General features: G+C 48.9%; 3 protein-coding genes across 3 annotated transcripts in view; 1 reads left to right on the top strand and 2 right to left on the bottom strand.

Annotated features, from left to right (window-relative positions):
• Positions 1-1,207, bottom strand: part of LOC9662984 (protein PXR1) — a 1,968-nt gene extending 761 nt beyond the window's left edge. The window contains exons 1-3 of the mRNA XM_002960214.2: positions 748-1,207; positions 601-676; positions 330-544 (exon numbers count right to left, since the gene is read on the bottom strand). Coding sequence (XP_002960260.2) covers positions 330-544; positions 601-676; positions 748-807 — 351 coding nt within the window. The 5' untranslated portion in view covers positions 808-1,207. The remainder of the gene's footprint in view (positions 1-329; positions 545-600; positions 677-747) is intronic.
• A 1,347-nt stretch (positions 1,208-2,554) lies between these two features.
• LOC9641754 (LIMR family protein At5g01460) lies at positions 2,555-5,318 on the bottom strand. The gene is made up of 14 exons (XM_024671259.1): positions 4,660-5,318; positions 4,506-4,591; positions 4,315-4,454; positions 4,144-4,254; positions 3,992-4,090; positions 3,817-3,939; positions 3,702-3,764; positions 3,581-3,645; positions 3,420-3,529; positions 3,254-3,368; positions 3,125-3,190; positions 2,956-3,066; positions 2,829-2,895; positions 2,555-2,767 (listed from the first exon to the last, which is right to left on the bottom strand). The coding sequence occupies exons 1-14, from the start codon at positions 5,007-5,009 to the stop codon at positions 2,729-2,731; spliced, it is 1,545 nt and encodes a 514-aa protein (XP_024527027.1). The 5' UTR covers positions 5,010-5,318; the 3' UTR covers positions 2,555-2,728.
• A 142-nt stretch (positions 5,319-5,460) lies between these two features.
• On the top strand, positions 5,461-6,918 carry LOC9641753. The gene is made up of 4 exons (XM_002960877.2): positions 5,461-6,300; positions 6,359-6,418; positions 6,474-6,679; positions 6,749-6,918. Exons 1-4 carry the CDS (start codon positions 5,538-5,540, stop codon positions 6,809-6,811), a joined length of 1,092 nt encoding a protein of 363 aa, XP_002960923.2. The 5' UTR covers positions 5,461-5,537; the 3' UTR covers positions 6,812-6,918.
• The last annotated feature ends 9,514 nt before the right edge of the window (positions 6,919-16,432 follow it).

The following is a 16,432-nucleotide window of genomic DNA, read 5'->3' as shown; positions in this document are numbered from 1 at the left end:
TTGTCCTTCTTCTCTTCCTTCTTCTCTTCCTTGTCCTTCTTCTCTTCCTTCTTCTCTTCCTTGTCCTTCTTCTCCTCCTTCTTCTCTTCCTCCTTGAACTTCACCTCCTTGTCCTTCTTCTTCTCCTCCTTCTTCTCTCCCTTCTCTTCCTCCTTGAACTTCACCTCCTTGTCCTTCTTCTCCTCGCCCTTGTCCTCCTTCTTCTCCTCCTTCTCCTTCTTCTCTTCCTTCTTCTCCTCTTTCTTCTCCTCCTTCTCCTTCTTCTCTTCCTTCTTCTCCTCTTTCTTCTCCTCCTTCTCCTTCTTCTCCTCCTTCTTCTCTTCCTTCTCCTCCTTCTTCTCCTCCTTCTCCTTCTTCTCTTCCTTCTTCTCGGATTTCTCCTCGTCGGATGATTTCTTCTCCTCTTTGGGTGGCGGAGGAGGAGATGGCCAGAAATCCGCCTGCTTTCCCGTCTTCTTGGCCCTCTTGAGCACCTCCTTGGGATCCACAAACCCTTTAACCGTCACCTTTCCTTCGCTGCGATTCACGTCCAGCGACATAAGCCCTGAGAACACACCATCAGATCGAGGAACACGCGAAATTCGCGATAAATTTCCATACCTTTCACCTTGCTGAGCGATTTCTTCACCTTCTTCTCGCATCCCAGGCAGTGAATTTTCACCTTGAGCACCACAGTCTGCGAGCACGAGATGAATTGGATTCCAAATCCAGCCAAAACCCCTCACAGAAACATAAACACTCACTCACCACGGGCTCCAGCGGCTTCGCATCCTCCTTCTTCTCCTCCTTCTTCTCCCCGTCCCCCATTCCAGACCGATTCGATTCAACCGCAGCTCCGATTGCTCCTCAGCAATTCCGGGCACCAAATTGCCCTGGATCTACCCCGACCTAACAGCAGAATCCCCCAAGAACAGATCGGCCGCGCGAATCCGACACCCGCATTTGGCATCTGGCGGCCGCGCCGGTGCTGGCGATGCGCCGTGACATCGAATTGGACAAGAAGAGATGAGGGAGAGAGAGAGAGAGAGCGCGTAGTGTGTTCTTGGTGGAGGTCGACAAGCTTTGGCTATGGCGGCCGACTAACGGACGAAAAAAACTAAAGATAATTATACGGCTGGGGTATTTGCCAATGCTTAAGGGCCCCGCCCAAAATGCCCCCACTGGGCATTTCTGGTCAAAGTACCCAAAAGTAAAGTTAGCCGATACAAAATTTAGGGCAGATTTAGGGTTTGGCAATACAATCTCTTGCTCCATTAGAATATTTGGTTTTCTGTATGTATTATATAAAAAGGCCATGATTCCATTCCTTTCGAGCGTCAACTTTTGCGGTGCATGAAATGGAAGTTTTTGAGGAGGAAAAAGAGGGCACCACGAGAACTTTGCGCGTAAGCTTTTTCGTCCGAAGCTTCTGTGAATCAGCGCATACGATCGAGACCAGCCACAATTTCCATCCGAACTCTTGTGTTGATCGAAGCAAATTTAACATTTCAACCTTCAACTTCTCCCCTGGAACACCTTTTGACAGCATATGAAAGCTGGCGATGATTTCGATTCATTTGGATTGATCTCTCTGCTGCGGATGAATCCAATTTTCACTGTTTTGTAGCTCTTCTTGATGTCGACATTGGATCAAATTCTTTGATTTTTATATACTTTGGGGTATTCCAGTTTTCAGTTTCTGGGAGCCCGCCATGTTACCTCCAAATTCGTATTGTGTTTCTAAAGGTAGATAGGGACGCCATTCTTTTCCTCCTCTCCTTTTTTTTAACTCCCTTTCTATTTTATCTTCGCAGGAAAGATGACGATTTCAGGACCCCCGGGAATCGTGGTACCGCAAAAGTTCTTTGCTCACGCATGCAAGCACGAAGAACTTATCCCTACGTTACACACACACACACACACACACACTTGCATAATTTGCAAAGATCCCTCCATTTTTTCTTCTCGAAGCAGTATACTATACTATACTAGCTACTTGAAACATACAAAAATATGTACCTACTATATATTATACTCGGGGCCTTGGAGTACCCAGCAGATCCATGGGACCTTTTCAGAAACTCCAAGAGTTTCCAAGGACTGTAAGAGACATTACCTCTTGGATCCTGCAAATGGGGATGCTGCCATTGGCACAAAGGATAATTCGTTTAGTCCTGGCTCTTAAAGTCTCCCAATTCTTGCAGCCTACAGAAGAAAACTGGAAACCCTGCGGGGAGGTTTCCATCGCTCGCAAAGAGAGCCTGGGCATGTGTAAGCCTGTATATGCTACTTTTTACAACAGAAGCTGGTACTGGAAGACTTGGCAGTGGAAAAGAAGGTGATAAAGAAAAGAACTGCGGTCGTTGTTACAAGGCCGCAAATTTCAATCACCGCTCAGCTCAGTTGCATTTGCAAATCCAAGAGTAGTGTCAGCAGTGGCGTCACCTTTTGGTGTGCCTGAGCTGGAAAACGGAAACAAGCTCAGATGTTGATGGCGCTCGAATCGACTCGAAATTCTCCAAGTTTACGTAGGCTTTACACCGGCAAGAGATTAGTGACAATGAATAATCAACCATTTGTTCCAAACATTTTCTTTAACATTTTATTACGGTATAATTACTAACTGCTTCATTACTTTCACTACCATCATCCACACATATACGAGGCCATTCCACAAGCTACCTAGGAAAAAATATGGAAGGAGAATCAAAAGAATGCAAGCAAGCCTGATGGAACTTGTGAAGAAGAGTTATACTCCAGCGGCTGTTCTCTTCTTCCTTCTCCATCCCTGCAGGAGAAACCACAAGAGTGAGCACACAAAAGCCTCATTCCTTGCGGCTTGGACTTACAAATGCCAGGTAATAAACCAAAGTCACCACCGATAATACACAGAAAGCAATTTGAAAGACGTTGTACCTGCGCTTACACAAGGGTTTAGCATCGAAACAAGAGAAAACTCAAACAGCCAAACCGTACCTAAACAAGTACTTGATTCCACGAAGGGACTCAAGTGTAAGACCAAATATTTCTTGAGCTGTGGTTGCACGCGCATACAATGCAAATGCTTTAGAGCAGAACTGGATCACACTGGAGAGTTTGTATCCAAGTTGGAGTTTTGAAAGCTAAGAATCTTGATAGTGCATACCTGACAGAGCAGAGAAGAATAAGGCCCACGTTGAAAAGGAACGAGTTCATCAGCGTCCCGCCATACCTTGACAAAAGAAAGTGAACAACTTAGAAACGCAAGAACCATCTAGCATGAGTTACTAGTTACTTCATCGGGTGAATTGCTATCAAACCAAAGTTTAGGCCAAGGTGCATTTCACCAGATATGACTGCCAGAATCAAATAAAGGCAGAAAAACGCAAACGCCACTGTGCCAAGTAGTCCTGCAAGATTGTACGTCATTGATTAGTTTAACTAGAAGAAGAAAAGTATACCCCAAACGTCATCAAGCTTGATGAAAACTTGATTTAAGAATGAAGAGAAAGGCGGTTTGATGAGCATGTAGACAATTATATGTGCCACCCATGCTCCTGAAACGACAAGGCTGCACCATACCACATTAGAACTTACAGAAAGCTCATTCGGCTAAGCATACCCAACAAGGCCAAGTAGAAGTTTGGAAAGATAGCCCAGCACTGTTAACGCCCAAGTCGTATCAGCCTGAACCACTCTGTAAGCCAAGAAAGAAAGAAAAGAAGCTAGAAAAGCAAGCGCACCTTTTCCCCCTGCGGATAAGCTTCTTCAAGGCGTTGCACGTCCTCTTCCAGGTACAGCAATTCCTGTTTAAGAGAGAAAGTCACTTTAGCAGAAACGTTGCAGATTTAACCATACTTGCTGGACTTTCTTCATTTCCTTTCTCCACTTTCTCCCCTTTCCCGAGCTTCTTTCTTCGCGTTGAAGGGCCAGTGTCGTTTCTTTGAGCTCCCTTGCACGCTTTCCTAGAATAGTTGCCTCCTGAAACGTAACATGGTAGTGAAAAGCCGAAGAACAGTCACTCAGAACAGACCTTTATATATTGCGACCTTGTGATTACTGCCGTTGGACGCTTGAAAAAAGCGAATATCAAGCTCAGTGGCAAACAGGCGATTCCAACACCTCCAAAAATCTGAAAAGTAAAAGTACTATGCAATGGATATTCGCTCAAGTCGCGGCGCTTACGGTAAACAAAACCGATCCAACTATTGTTGTCAAAGCAATCAGGTACTGTGGGAAAGTCGTTCGCATTGACCAGGTAGCTTCCGCTCCATAGCCGGCATTATACGCCGAACACTAGACAAGAACGTGTCAGCAAACAGTATAATCTTCGAAAGAGATCCTAAATTCCGTCACCTGAATGCTCCTGACAGCGTTCGGAGAATTAGTGGGAACAAGGCAAGGACTCCGAGAAGTCAATTGAGAATAATCGGTAGTGAAACCGATGGTAGTGGAGGACAAATGCCGCACAGTGAAATCAACCTTTCCAATGAGTCCTGTGTCAATGTAAGATAAGGTCACCCGGAAACAAACAAAGATCTCAGTACCATATAAGATCCCAAGAACGAGCCCGACGACAATGGCGATCACGATCACCCACATAAGTGCGCCTACTGCTCTTCGTGCTACACTCCTGTGAAAGGAAAAATAAACACAAACAATGAGAACTCAAGCCAATCGAAGAAACTAGTAATGACTTACTTCTCTTGGTCACCTTCGTAGTAGAACATCGTAAAAGGAATTACCAAGAAGACGAGCACAGCGTCGATGATGTAGACGGCATACCAGAGGTCCTTCATGGGAAGCGTAAGATCACACGCCCCATTGTACAAGGCACGCTGACAAGCATGCCGGTTTGCGACGTCCGCCGGAAGCATCAAAATCGAGAGCTGTGCTACGGACAAACCGAAAACCACTACCGCCTTTGGGAAGTACGCCTGATTGTGATCATCCGGGTGCTGGTAATTCACTAGAAGATAGGTGTTGAAGAGGAAAACTAGAACCGTCACGACGATGACTATGATCAGGAGGATCACATTGAAGTCCGACATTGCAGGAGCTCGACACTTCTTTCCTTCCAAATCACCTGTGCCCCAAGCGCATTTTCGGCGCGCGGCGAGCTCGCAGCTGGCCCTGTCCTAGATTCCGCGAGAAGAACCCGGAGAGACAAATTGGAGAGCCAGATCTAGCTTCCCTGCGCTGCCGACGAGGATTCAGCTACTTACATTCGTCGCCAGCGACGAGCACGAGGCAGCGCCCCTGAATCTGGCGCCAGAAGCACGCTCCGGAGCTCCCGCGCATCCAAAACCCTAGCCCTCGACGACGCGCTTGTAACTCTGTTCGCCATATCCAGCCATTGAAAACATACTGGGCGTCATATTCTGGTAGCTTCGCATATTCCGTTGGGGAAAAGATTCCGTCAAAGCTCTAACGAGAGTGTTTGAATTTCGCGCTCGCTGGCAGCTCTCCTCTTTATACAGATCGACGGCGCGAGCGCGACGAGCTAGGGTTCCTCCCCGGGCAGGGTTTCGCGACCGCGCGCGCGATTCATGTAAGATTTCGCGGTTCCTAGATCTCAGATGGGCGTTCTCAAGGATCTACTGGCGTCGGGAGCTCTGGAGAGCAAGGCCAATGCGCCGGCAAGGGCGCCGCTCAAGGTTCTGAATGGACCCGGCGTCGTTGACATCAAGCCCAGGTTCGTCCACAATCTCTCGGCCTGCCAGGGCTGGGGCGCCGATTCTGATGCCAAGCTGGGAACTTTCCCTACAAAAATCGAGATCGGCACAGTTGGTTCGTGCCTAGATGCGCAATCGCAGTGGCAGAGGAGGACGAGGAGGCCCAAGCAGCCGACCGTTATCGTCAGGCCCAGTGTTCTTCCGGAGGATGAGAAGCCGCAGGAGCCCGTTCCCCCGTCTGGAGTCTTGGGCGAGCTCAAACCGGGGATAATTGGCCGTGTTCACGATAGCAAGTACGTCCATTCGGCGATTGGAGCTGTTCTAAAGTCCGGGACTTTGGTCCGCAAGCGATGCCGGGAGTTTGCTGATGAAAATCGTGGAGTTGCGAAGCCGGCGGTTGTGGCTTGCAAGCAAGTGAAGCGCGAGCGTCCAGAAGCCAACTTAGAGGAGATGCTTACATTCACGGAGGCGCTGGAAAGCTTGGAAAACAGGGCTACAAACGATTCGGAGGTGGCCACCAGTGTGGAAGATTTTAGCTGTGGGACTTTGGAAGGTTCCCGCTCTAAAACCGAGAGCTGGGACGTTACGATTGACAAGCTGGTGGATGACGAGCAAGACGATGATCATCACTTGATGACTCAGAGCGACGCAATGATCCAGAAGCAAAGTAAGTCTGGCTCGCTCTTTGGGTTGATGGAATGGTGTTCGTGGTTTTCTTTTTCCAGGTGGTCCTGCCGCGATCTGGCTTAAGCTTGTCAACCAGGATATCAAAGGAAGGATCTCAGGTCTGCTTTCGCTTGTGACTTGTCGTGGAATCTCACGAGTGTAAGATTTGCGCAGCCTTGAAGCGGAGCCGGAGACGAGTTAGAACAGCCATCGTTGCCAAGGACGATATATTTATGCCGGCTGATAAATCCAGCTTCCTCGACCTCAGCCGGCACGAAGATCCGGCAAAGGCCAAGCGACAGTACGAGCTTCAAATGGACAAATGGAAGGCCTTGTTCCTCACCATGGACCACGCCCTTGGCGCGGAGGCCGCTCAGCTGGTAAGCAAGAGCTTAAATCTTCTTTGCTGAATTTCTTCCTCACATTCTTTCTGCTCTTGGTTTTCGCAGGATAGTCAGTGGAAATCGCTCCAAGAGCTGCGATGCTCATGTAATACCCAACAACATGGATAGAAACCACCTCAAGAAGATAAGACACCCGAATATTCTCTAGGGTTTATTTGAATGCGCGAATATTCTAATCTAACCCTCTGGTAGGGCTTGGTTTCGATTCGTACCAACGGCATGTGTACGGCATTTTTCACTTTGAGGAAACCTCGCCACTCCCTCTTCACCGTCGCCGCTCTCCTCTTCACCGTCGCCGCTCTCCTCCTCACCGTCCTCGTCCTCTTCATCGTCCTCACCACTCTTCTCTTCATCGTCCTCTTGGGCCGACGAAGTGATTGGAGATTTCGATTTCTTCCAAGGCGCCTCAACCTTTTGTATCACCATCTCATCATCCATGAACCCCTGCGCTTGCATATCTGTACAAAGCACCCACAGCAAGCTGTTTGCACCCTCGGCAGAAACCTCACGAGGACGAATGTGCTCCTCAAACATGACTTGCGGATACACCTCCTCGGGGTACTTGGTCACGTACGGAACGAGCTCCGGCGCACCACCCAACCTCAGCTCCTCGCGGAAAAACCTCAGTAGCTCCTCCTCCTCCTCCTCGTCAGGCTTCTCGCGATAGTGGAAAAACGGGAGAAAGAAGCCCCGCGCAAGCCAATGCACCGTCACCGTTTTCGCGCCGTCCCAGTCGCCAATGCTCTCGACGTGCCCCTAGCCGGAATCAACCAACACCTGCCCGCTGCCAAACTCGGGGTGACAAAGGAAGAACTTCTCCGGGAAATCGGGCTGGAAATCCTCCAGCCACTCGAGGATGATCTCCGCGTTGGCTCTGATCGATCCGCCGTATAAGGGGCTGTCTCCATACAGCAGCAGCAAGCCCTGGATCTGGTTCCAAGCATACTCCTTCCAAGTCGAATAGGGGCCGGGGCTGAGGCGATCGCCCACGTCCATCCCGCGCTCCATGGCGATGGCCACGGCGCCGTCGCGCAGCACGCCCACGCACGGAGACCCGTCGGATGCGAGCGCCATGTCACCAATCCCCTCCAGCGGGTGGCGGTACAGCTGGAGCGTGACGGCTGCCAGGTCGGACAGCACCCTCTTCCTCCATGCCAGCGTGGAGCGGCTGTCCTCCCAAAGATCCCACAGCCGTACACCGTCGGCCACGGGTAGAACCGCCAGGTAGGACATCCCCCGTGTCGCGTAAGGGAGGGGCGGGCTTGCCACGTGGACCGGCCCCGCGACGACCGTGGGGCCGCCTAGCTGCGACAGGAAGAGAGTGGCCGCGTAGCCAGAGACCGCCTCTTGGGGAGAAATCCGGCTGCGGCGAGTGAGCGGGAGGCGAAGCGCGACGCGACGCTCGCTCCGACCCTTGTCTATCAGCAGTGTGTCGAGCACAAGGTGCCTGCCACGGCCAAGGACGCCCTGGATGCGGACACAGCAGCCCAGCACTTTCCCGATGATCCTCTCCAAGCGTCCCGGAAAGCAACCAAAACAGTCGAAGACGATGCGCCTGACACGCTCCATCACTCCTTCACTCCTCTCGCAATCCCTAAAAGCTGACGGTCCGCGCTGACTTCTTTCACAAGGAAATTCAAGACACAACGTGGGATGCCAACTTTGTCACGCTGCAAATGGAGTGTCGAGTACTGGACTTAAAGCGCGGTGACAACGTTCCATAGAAGCAATCAACCCGAGCAGCAGCACCAAGTTCCACAGCGTTGACAAGGCCTTGCAAGCTTCCAACAGACTCCGCCTGGGTCAAAGTTGGGGAGTTGCATATGGATGTGGGCTACAGATCTGGAGCTACTCAACCAACCTTACATGGATTGCTCCAGATTAATCGCAGTGCAAATTTGATGGCACCTGAACCTCTGAGACCATTGATTAAGTGGACCTGATGATATCACAGGAGGGAAATTGTTGCTAGAAGACTGAAGACCATATTGTTGCCGTTACAGAGCTACTGATCTGTGGTGGGACGGAGTCTATGGCCATTACCTCTTCTAGTCCAGATAATAAAAACTAAACATCTTCAACAAACGGTGGATGTTCTAATGTCCTTGCTCCTGTATAAGACAAACTTGTAAATGTAATGCTAGTACAAACGAGATCTAAATAATATTTGTGTTCCCCCAGGCTTGTAGCCACGCGGTGGACCAGGCAAGACCTCGCAGCTTTAGAGGGCATGGAACGTTAAGAATTGGCGAGCTTGGTGTTGTTTCTAGCTGCATCAGTCAAGTTGCTCAAATCAGTGGAAGCACTAGTAAACTTCAAGTTCTTGCGACCGATTCAGTAAAGGAACATGGATCAAGCTTTCCACAGTCTTGTTGAGCATGTTCTCAAGCGTAGATTTTCTCTTGCGAGCCCCTCCACATACTCCGGAGGAACTCGCTCCGTGCTTTGGTGAGCCCTTGAATAAGTCTCTTGATCAGTAAGAGGTGACATTGTTGAAGGTTTCAAGGTACTGTTGGATCTGAACTTGAACGTGTTGTACAACTTGAGCATCATGAGGGCATCAGTCTTCAAGCTACAAACAGTGTCAAGCACAACATTCTATCCCATAGGTTCCAAGACCAGAAAATCAGACACTGTAGCAGGATCTCTTTTTTGTGTTGAAGATGTCAAGTCTGAATGTTGTACACAAGGTCTTCATGCTTTAGGTATGTCAACGATGCTTGGGAACGATCTATAGAATCAGGTAAAAGTCCAAGGTAAGGTTATTTGCGTGCGTTTGAGGTGATGCCCATGGCATGATGCATGCGCTGGCCAAGACCGGCGATCCAGACGGTGCCAAAAAGGTCTTCAACGAGTTCTTGTTCAAGGAGACGATGTTACACTTATCAGATTCCGGACAGCTCTCTTACTATTGAGGAGTCCACACAGTGATCTTGGAGGTGGACAGCAGACCACGCGAGTTCCACTTCCGGCTGCTCGAGCACGAGGACTTGCAGTCCTCCAGCGAGTTGAAAGAACCAAAAGAAAGATTTTCAAAATACCAGAATATTCTTTAGGGTTTATTTGCATGAGAGAATATTCCAACTCTTAAGCATATTTTCGCAAGGAGAGAAGGGAATGCAGTCATGTAATAAACCTAGATAAGACCCGAATATTCGGTGGGGTTTATTTGAATGAGCGAATATTCTAATCTATAGGGCTTGGTTTAGATTCGTATGTGTACGGCATTTTTCACTTTCACGAAACCTCGCCACTCTCCTCTTCACTGCTCCTCGTCCTCGTCCTCGCCGCTCTCCTCCTCACCGTCCTCGTCCTCTTCATCGTCCTTGCCACTCTCCTCCTCGCTGTCGCTGCTCTCCTCTTCATCGTCGCCACTCTCCTCCTCACCGTCCTCGTCCTCTTCATCGTCCTCACCACTCTTCTCTTCATCGTCCTCTTCGGCCGACGAAGTGGTCGGAGATTTCGATTTCTTCCAAGGCGCCTCAACCTTTTGTATCACCATCTCATCATCCATGAACCCCTGCGCTTGCATCTCTGTACAAAACACCCACAGCGAGGTGTCTGCACACTCGGCAGAAACCTCACGAGGACGAATGTGCTCCTCAAACATGACTTGCGGATACACCTCCTCGGGGTGCTTGGTCACGTACGGGACGAGCTCCGGCGCACCACCCAACCTCAGCTCCTCGCGGAAAAACCTCAGTAGCTCCTCCTCCTCCACCTCGTCAGGCTTCTCGCGATAGTGGAAAAACGGGAGAAAGAAGCCCCGCGCCAGCCAATGCACCGTCACCGTTTTCGCGCAGTCCCAGTCGACAATGCTCTCGACGTGCCCCGAGCCGGGATCAACCAATACCTGCCCGCTGCCAAACTCGGGGTGACAAAGGAAGAACTTCTCCGGGAAATCGGGCTGGAAATCCTCCAGCCACTCAAGGATGATCTCCGCGTTGGCCCTGATCGATCCGCCGTATAAGGGGCTGTCTCCATGCAGCAGCAGCAACCCCTGGATCTGGTTCCAAGCATACTCCTTCCAAGTCGAATAGGGGCCGGGGCTGAGGCGATCGCCCACGTCCATCCCGCGCTCCATGGCGATGGCCACGGCGCCGTCGTGCAGCACGCCCACGCATGGAGACCCGTCGGATGCGAGCGCCATGTCACCAATCCCCTCCAGCGGGTGGCGGTACAGCTGGAGCGTCACGGCTGCCAGGTCGGACAGCACCCTCTTCCTCCATGCCAGCGTGGAGCGGCTGTCCTCCCAAAGATCCCACAGCCGTACACCGTCGGCCACGGGTAGAACCGCCAGGTAGGACATCCCCCGTGTCGCGTAAGGGAGGGGCGGGCTTGCCACGTGGATCGGCCCCGCGACGACCGTGGGGCCGCCTAGCTGCGACAGGAAGAGAGTGGCCGCGTAGCCAGAGACCGCCTCTTGGGGAGAAATCCGGCTGCGGCGAGTGAGCGGGAGGCGAAGCGCGACGCGACGCTCGCTCCGACCCTTGTCTACCAGCAGCGTGTCGAGCACAAGGTTGTAGCTGCCACGGCCAAGGACGCCCTGGATGCGGACACAGCAGCCCAGCACTTTCCCGATGATCCTCTCCAAGCGTCCCGGAAAGCAACCAAAACAGTCGAAAACGATGCGCCTGACACGCTCCATCTTGCAATGCCCTAAGCTATTGACAGGGATCCTTAGTATCCTTAGTATCCCACGGTCCACATGGAGCCGGGCGCTCAGGGTCACCGCGAGGATGACCTGAAGGCTCCCCGTGCTGCTGCTGCTCGGGTTGATTGTCTCCACATATTATGGAACGTTGTAGAATTTGGTCGCTGCTTGCACTGCGCTTTCAAATCCAAAGTCCAGTACTCGACTGACTCCATTTGCAGCGTGACAAAGTTGGCATCCCACGTTGTGTCTTGAGTTTCCTTGTGAAAGAAGTCAGCGTGGACCGTCAAGCTCCACAGCGTTGACAAGGTAAAAGCCCTGCGAGCTAGAAGTGGTTGGAATATTCCTTCATTCAAATAAGCCCTAAAGAATTTCTTTTGGTTCTTTCAACTCGCTGGAGGACTGCAAGTCCTCGTGCTTGAAGAGGAACTCGTGTGGTCTGCTGTCCACCACCAAGATCACTGTGTGGACTCTTCAATAGCAAGAGGGCTGCTGGGTGAGCAAAAAAGAAAAGAACAGTCCAGAATCTGATAAATGTAACATCGTCTCCTTGAACAAGAACTCGTTGGCGACATTCTCGTTGAAGACCTTTTTGGCGCCGTCCAGATCGCCGGTCTTGGCCAGCGCATGCATCATGCCACGGGCATCACCTCGAACGCGTGCAAATACCCTTACCTTGGACTTTTCCCTGATTCCATAGATCGTTCCCAAGCATCGCTGACATACCTGAAGCATAAAGACCTTGTGTACAACATTCAGACTCGACATCTTCAGCACAAGAAAGAAATCCTGCTGCAGTGACTGATCTTCTGGTGGGATGGAATGTTATGCTTGACACTGTTTGTAACTTGAAGACTGATGCCCTCATGATGCTCAAGTTGTGCAACACGTTCAAGTTCAGATCCAACAGTTCCTTAAAACCTTCAACAATGTCACCTCTTACCGATTGAGAGACTTATTCAAGGGCTCGCCAAAGCATGGAGTGAGTTCCTCCGGAGTATGTGGAGGGGCCTTCAAGCAGAACTTGCCAACCAAGAGCAAATCGACATGCTCCAGAACATGCTCAAGAAGACTGTGGAAAGCTTGATCCTTGTTCCTTTACTGAATCAGTCGCAAGAACTTGAAGTTTACCAGTGCTTCCACTGATTTGAGCAACTTGTCTGATGCAGCTAGAAGCAACACCAAGCTCACCAATTCTTAACGTTCCATGCCTTCTAAAGCTGCGAGGTCTTGCCTGGTCCACCGTGTGGCTACGAGCCTGGGGGAACACAAATATTATTTAGATCTTGTTTGTACTGGCATTACATTTACAAACTTGTCTTATACAGGAGCAAGGACATAAGAACATCCACTTTGAACGCGCGTTTGTTGAAGATGTTTAGTTTTTATTATCTGGACTAGAAAAGGTAATGGCCATAGACTCCGTCCCACCACAGATCAGTAGCTCTGTAACGGCAACAATGTGGTCTTCAGTCTTCTAGCAACAATTTCCCTCTCAGTGATATCATCAGGTCCACTTAATCAATGGTCTCAGAGGTTCAGGTGCCGTCAAACTTGCACTGCAATTAATCTGGAGCAATCCATGTAAGGTTGGTTGAGTAGCTCCATCTAGATGCAACTCCCCAACTTTGACCCAGGCGGAGTCTGCTACAAGGAGATGAGAGAATATTCTGGGATCGGAATATAACCTCTCACTCTAGCTAAGATGCTTGGCAGCGGCCACAATAGGTGACCAAGAGGGATCATGACAGGCTTCGTCGTCGCAAGAACCCATGACTTGGATGTTGAAGATGTTGTAGTGAAGTTCTGCACCAAATGCCCAGAGACAGAAACTGCTGGATCCAAGAGAAGTAGAGGAGAAAAAAAGAGAAAAAGAAAAGAGAAACTGAAAATAAAATAATAAGGTGATAGAAAAGAAAAAAGATAAAGGTAAGTTTGGGGTTAGAGGGAAAACCTTGTGAGAAATACTCTAAACGCAAACTAGACACCCAAAGTTGTGAGTACCAAGAGAATGGGACACGTACTTGGATCTTGGCTCAGGAAATGGTAATATGCACATGCAGCATCTTGTTGATCCCAACCTTGCCCGAAGGGAATGACCGAAACTAGAGAAGAAAGCGAGGTAGAAGGTGGGAAATGTTGCCCAATCGTGGTAACTGCAGATTTGGAGATGGATGGAATGGAATCATGTGAAAGAGAAGTGATCATAGCCAAGTAATAAAGTGATGTGGATTGTCTGAGACGTGCTCAATTGTGATGTCTTTGAATCTGGAACAAGCAGCCGTAGATGATGATAAACTCGCTGGAACTTCGTGAGAAGAGGTGGCACTTGCCCGCTGAGATGCTGGAGCTGATGGAAGAGGGTGTCTGCTGCATTCCACACCAAATAGTCTGCCAAGTTGCCTGGGGAAACCGGGTTCAACTAGCTGGAAGAGAGTTGCTCCAAAAGATGATGGCATAGATGATGTCGAGAAGTCCCAGCTGGATCTTGTGTGAAGGACAAGTCCAAAAGAGGTGATGTTTGTTTCTCCTAATAGAGAATGATGTGCCAAATAAAGTGATGGCCAAAATGTCCCAAAAAAAAGTGCTGAAGGTGATGAAAAACGGAATGAAAATGAGATGGCATTTATAGTGATGAATGCGCGTGTGGAGAGAACATGGTATGGAATTTTGTGACTGTGTTTGGATGTGAGAGATGGTGGGATGATGTGAAAGTATATGATGGTAGGAAAAGCCAAGAGCTGGAACCAATAGAGGAATCTTCATACGATCGGTAATGTAGCTTGAGCATGGAATCCAAGATAAGAGTCACCATGCCCAAGATAAACACAAAATGAAATGATATTTTTATCAATCTTTCAATTTTTGTCTAACTTATCATGTTATATTGCTTAGCCATTCCAGCAAACTTGCTATTGCCTTCCTCAAAGCTTGATAAAGTTCACCACACAATTTAGTCCAAACTTGTAATAAGTGTTTATTTGTGAAACTGTTCCAAGTATATAATTCTGCAAATTTGTTATTGTTAATTCTTAGAGCTTGTAGTGAACCTGACTTCTTGCACTAACACTTACTACCATGATCGCAAGAGGTACAAACCCATTTTTATTATGTTTATTAATATTTCAAATGTACTTAAATTGGGCATAAGGATGGAATTCCTAAGTTAAATATTACTTAGGCTACTAGTCTTACATTACTTAGTTTCAATAACTCTAACAATACTGAGAAATAGGTATTTAATATTGCTAATAGATAGCATTAAGTTCTCTCATTATCTTATTGTATAGTCCTAATAGCAATCCCATTTTGGGTAATAAATATTCAACAGTTTTGCAGCATATTCCCCATGAAGGTGGTGACCTCTTCTTCCCTGCTTCCAGCGATTTCAACCTTGAAGAAGTGGTGACTCCTATCCACCAGGGAACTCCCTTGGAGTTGGTCCTGCTCATGGAGGCCCAGGATCCTCTGGAGGAGCGAGATTCAAGAGATTCTAGCATTTTCCAGATCTCGGCATCTGCAGCAGATGAGAAGTTCTTTGCTCCACATGCTGCCTTGGGAGATTACACACGTTTCTTTGGGACCTGTATCTACACTATTGTCTATATTTTTGTACTAATCTTGTATTTACAGGCTCTACCACTCCAAGCTCCGTGCACTTCATCGTGGAGTGTTACAACTTATGAGTTGCCACGCTTCCCTCTTGGTGGCACAACTTCTATTCATGGAGTCTTTCACTCTTCATCCGCTGCCTACTCTCACAGATCACTTCATCCAGTAGCAGCTCTTTATGAGGCATCAGACTTCCCCGATTGAAACTATGTTCCAGCATTTTTGAGGAGACTTTCCAGCTTGGGCACTTCATCCTTTTGGACCTGGAGGACCTGTTCATTATATTAGTCCAGGCCAAGATATGGCACAGGCATCTTCAACGAACTCTTCCTTAGCGGATCATCACAGCCACTCTTCGGATTTTCATGACGACTCGACCCACAGCTTTGCGACCTTCTCAGCCCGACTTCTTCACAGCATCATGGCTCTTTGGAGGAGTGCAGCTCACTTCTCTTCATCCACTTTCCAGCAGGACTCACTTGTCTTCCCACACACGGGCATCTTTTGCAGCATTTGTCACGACACTTCTTCATGTGACTTGGCACAGCAACATGAGTGGCCTTCTACTCATTTGGAGGCATCCTTCCAGCTTCCAGGGCCAAGCTTCTTCAGTTCTCATGCCCAGACTTGGGGGCCACCTCCTTGGCCAATTACGGTTATTAGCCTACATACATCTTACTCGGTAATGTGTAGGTGCTTAGAGGATGTTGGCAAAGAGAAAGGCTAAAAGAAAAAAATTGTACCCTAGAAACAAGCACTACCTTACTGTGTTCTCCTGCCAATAAGTCTCCTATAACCTACCTGTTCATCTTATAGATAAAATGCTTTTGGCTGGCTGGATCCTTGCTTGCAAACTTACACACGGCGTATACTCTGGAAAGAGAAGAAACAAAATGAAAGAACAAAGAAAAAAAAAAAACAAAGAAAAGAAAAAGAGAAATGGGGAAAGCTAGAAATAGAATCAATTTCATTTGAAGTTTCCCAGGTGGTTTGCCACGTGTCACGTTGTCCATCGTGGTGATAGTGAGGGGAGAAATCATTGCTGTAGCAGCTACTCTAGGCATTCGTACATACCGCCCTTGCCTCCACATGAAACTAGATGGAAGCCACGTCAGCACAGCTGAAGCTACAATTGCCTCTAGGGCCACTTGCTAGGCAGCAGCAAGGCGGGAGCAACTCCCAGCCCTAGCAAAATTTGGGTGGCAGCGCTCTAGTGCAGCAGCTAGGTGGTATAGGTTTCCTCAGCAGAAGTGGGCCATAGTTGCCGGAAAACGTATGAAACTAAAAAAACGTAACGTTTTAAACGCGTTAAAAAACGCCGTTTTAAACTCCCAACGCGTTTGCACTATTTGCGAAAAGAGACAAGAGTTTCTTTAGGGTTTCTTTAGGGTTTCTTCAGGGTCATGTCAGGAATTGGAGGACGCCGCGAATGCTGGAGCTGGAAGCATGTGATACGAGCAGAG

Source organism: Selaginella moellendorffii, unplaced genomic scaffold (genome assembly GCF_000143415.4).
Source record: "Selaginella moellendorffii unplaced genomic scaffold, v1.0 SELMOscaffold_0, whole genome shotgun sequence".
NCBI classification, from domain to species: Eukaryota; Viridiplantae; Streptophyta; class Lycopodiopsida; order Selaginellales; family Selaginellaceae; genus Selaginella; species Selaginella moellendorffii.
Note: the sequence above shows the minus strand (reverse complement) of the source record. Positions and strands in the feature narration are given on the sequence as shown.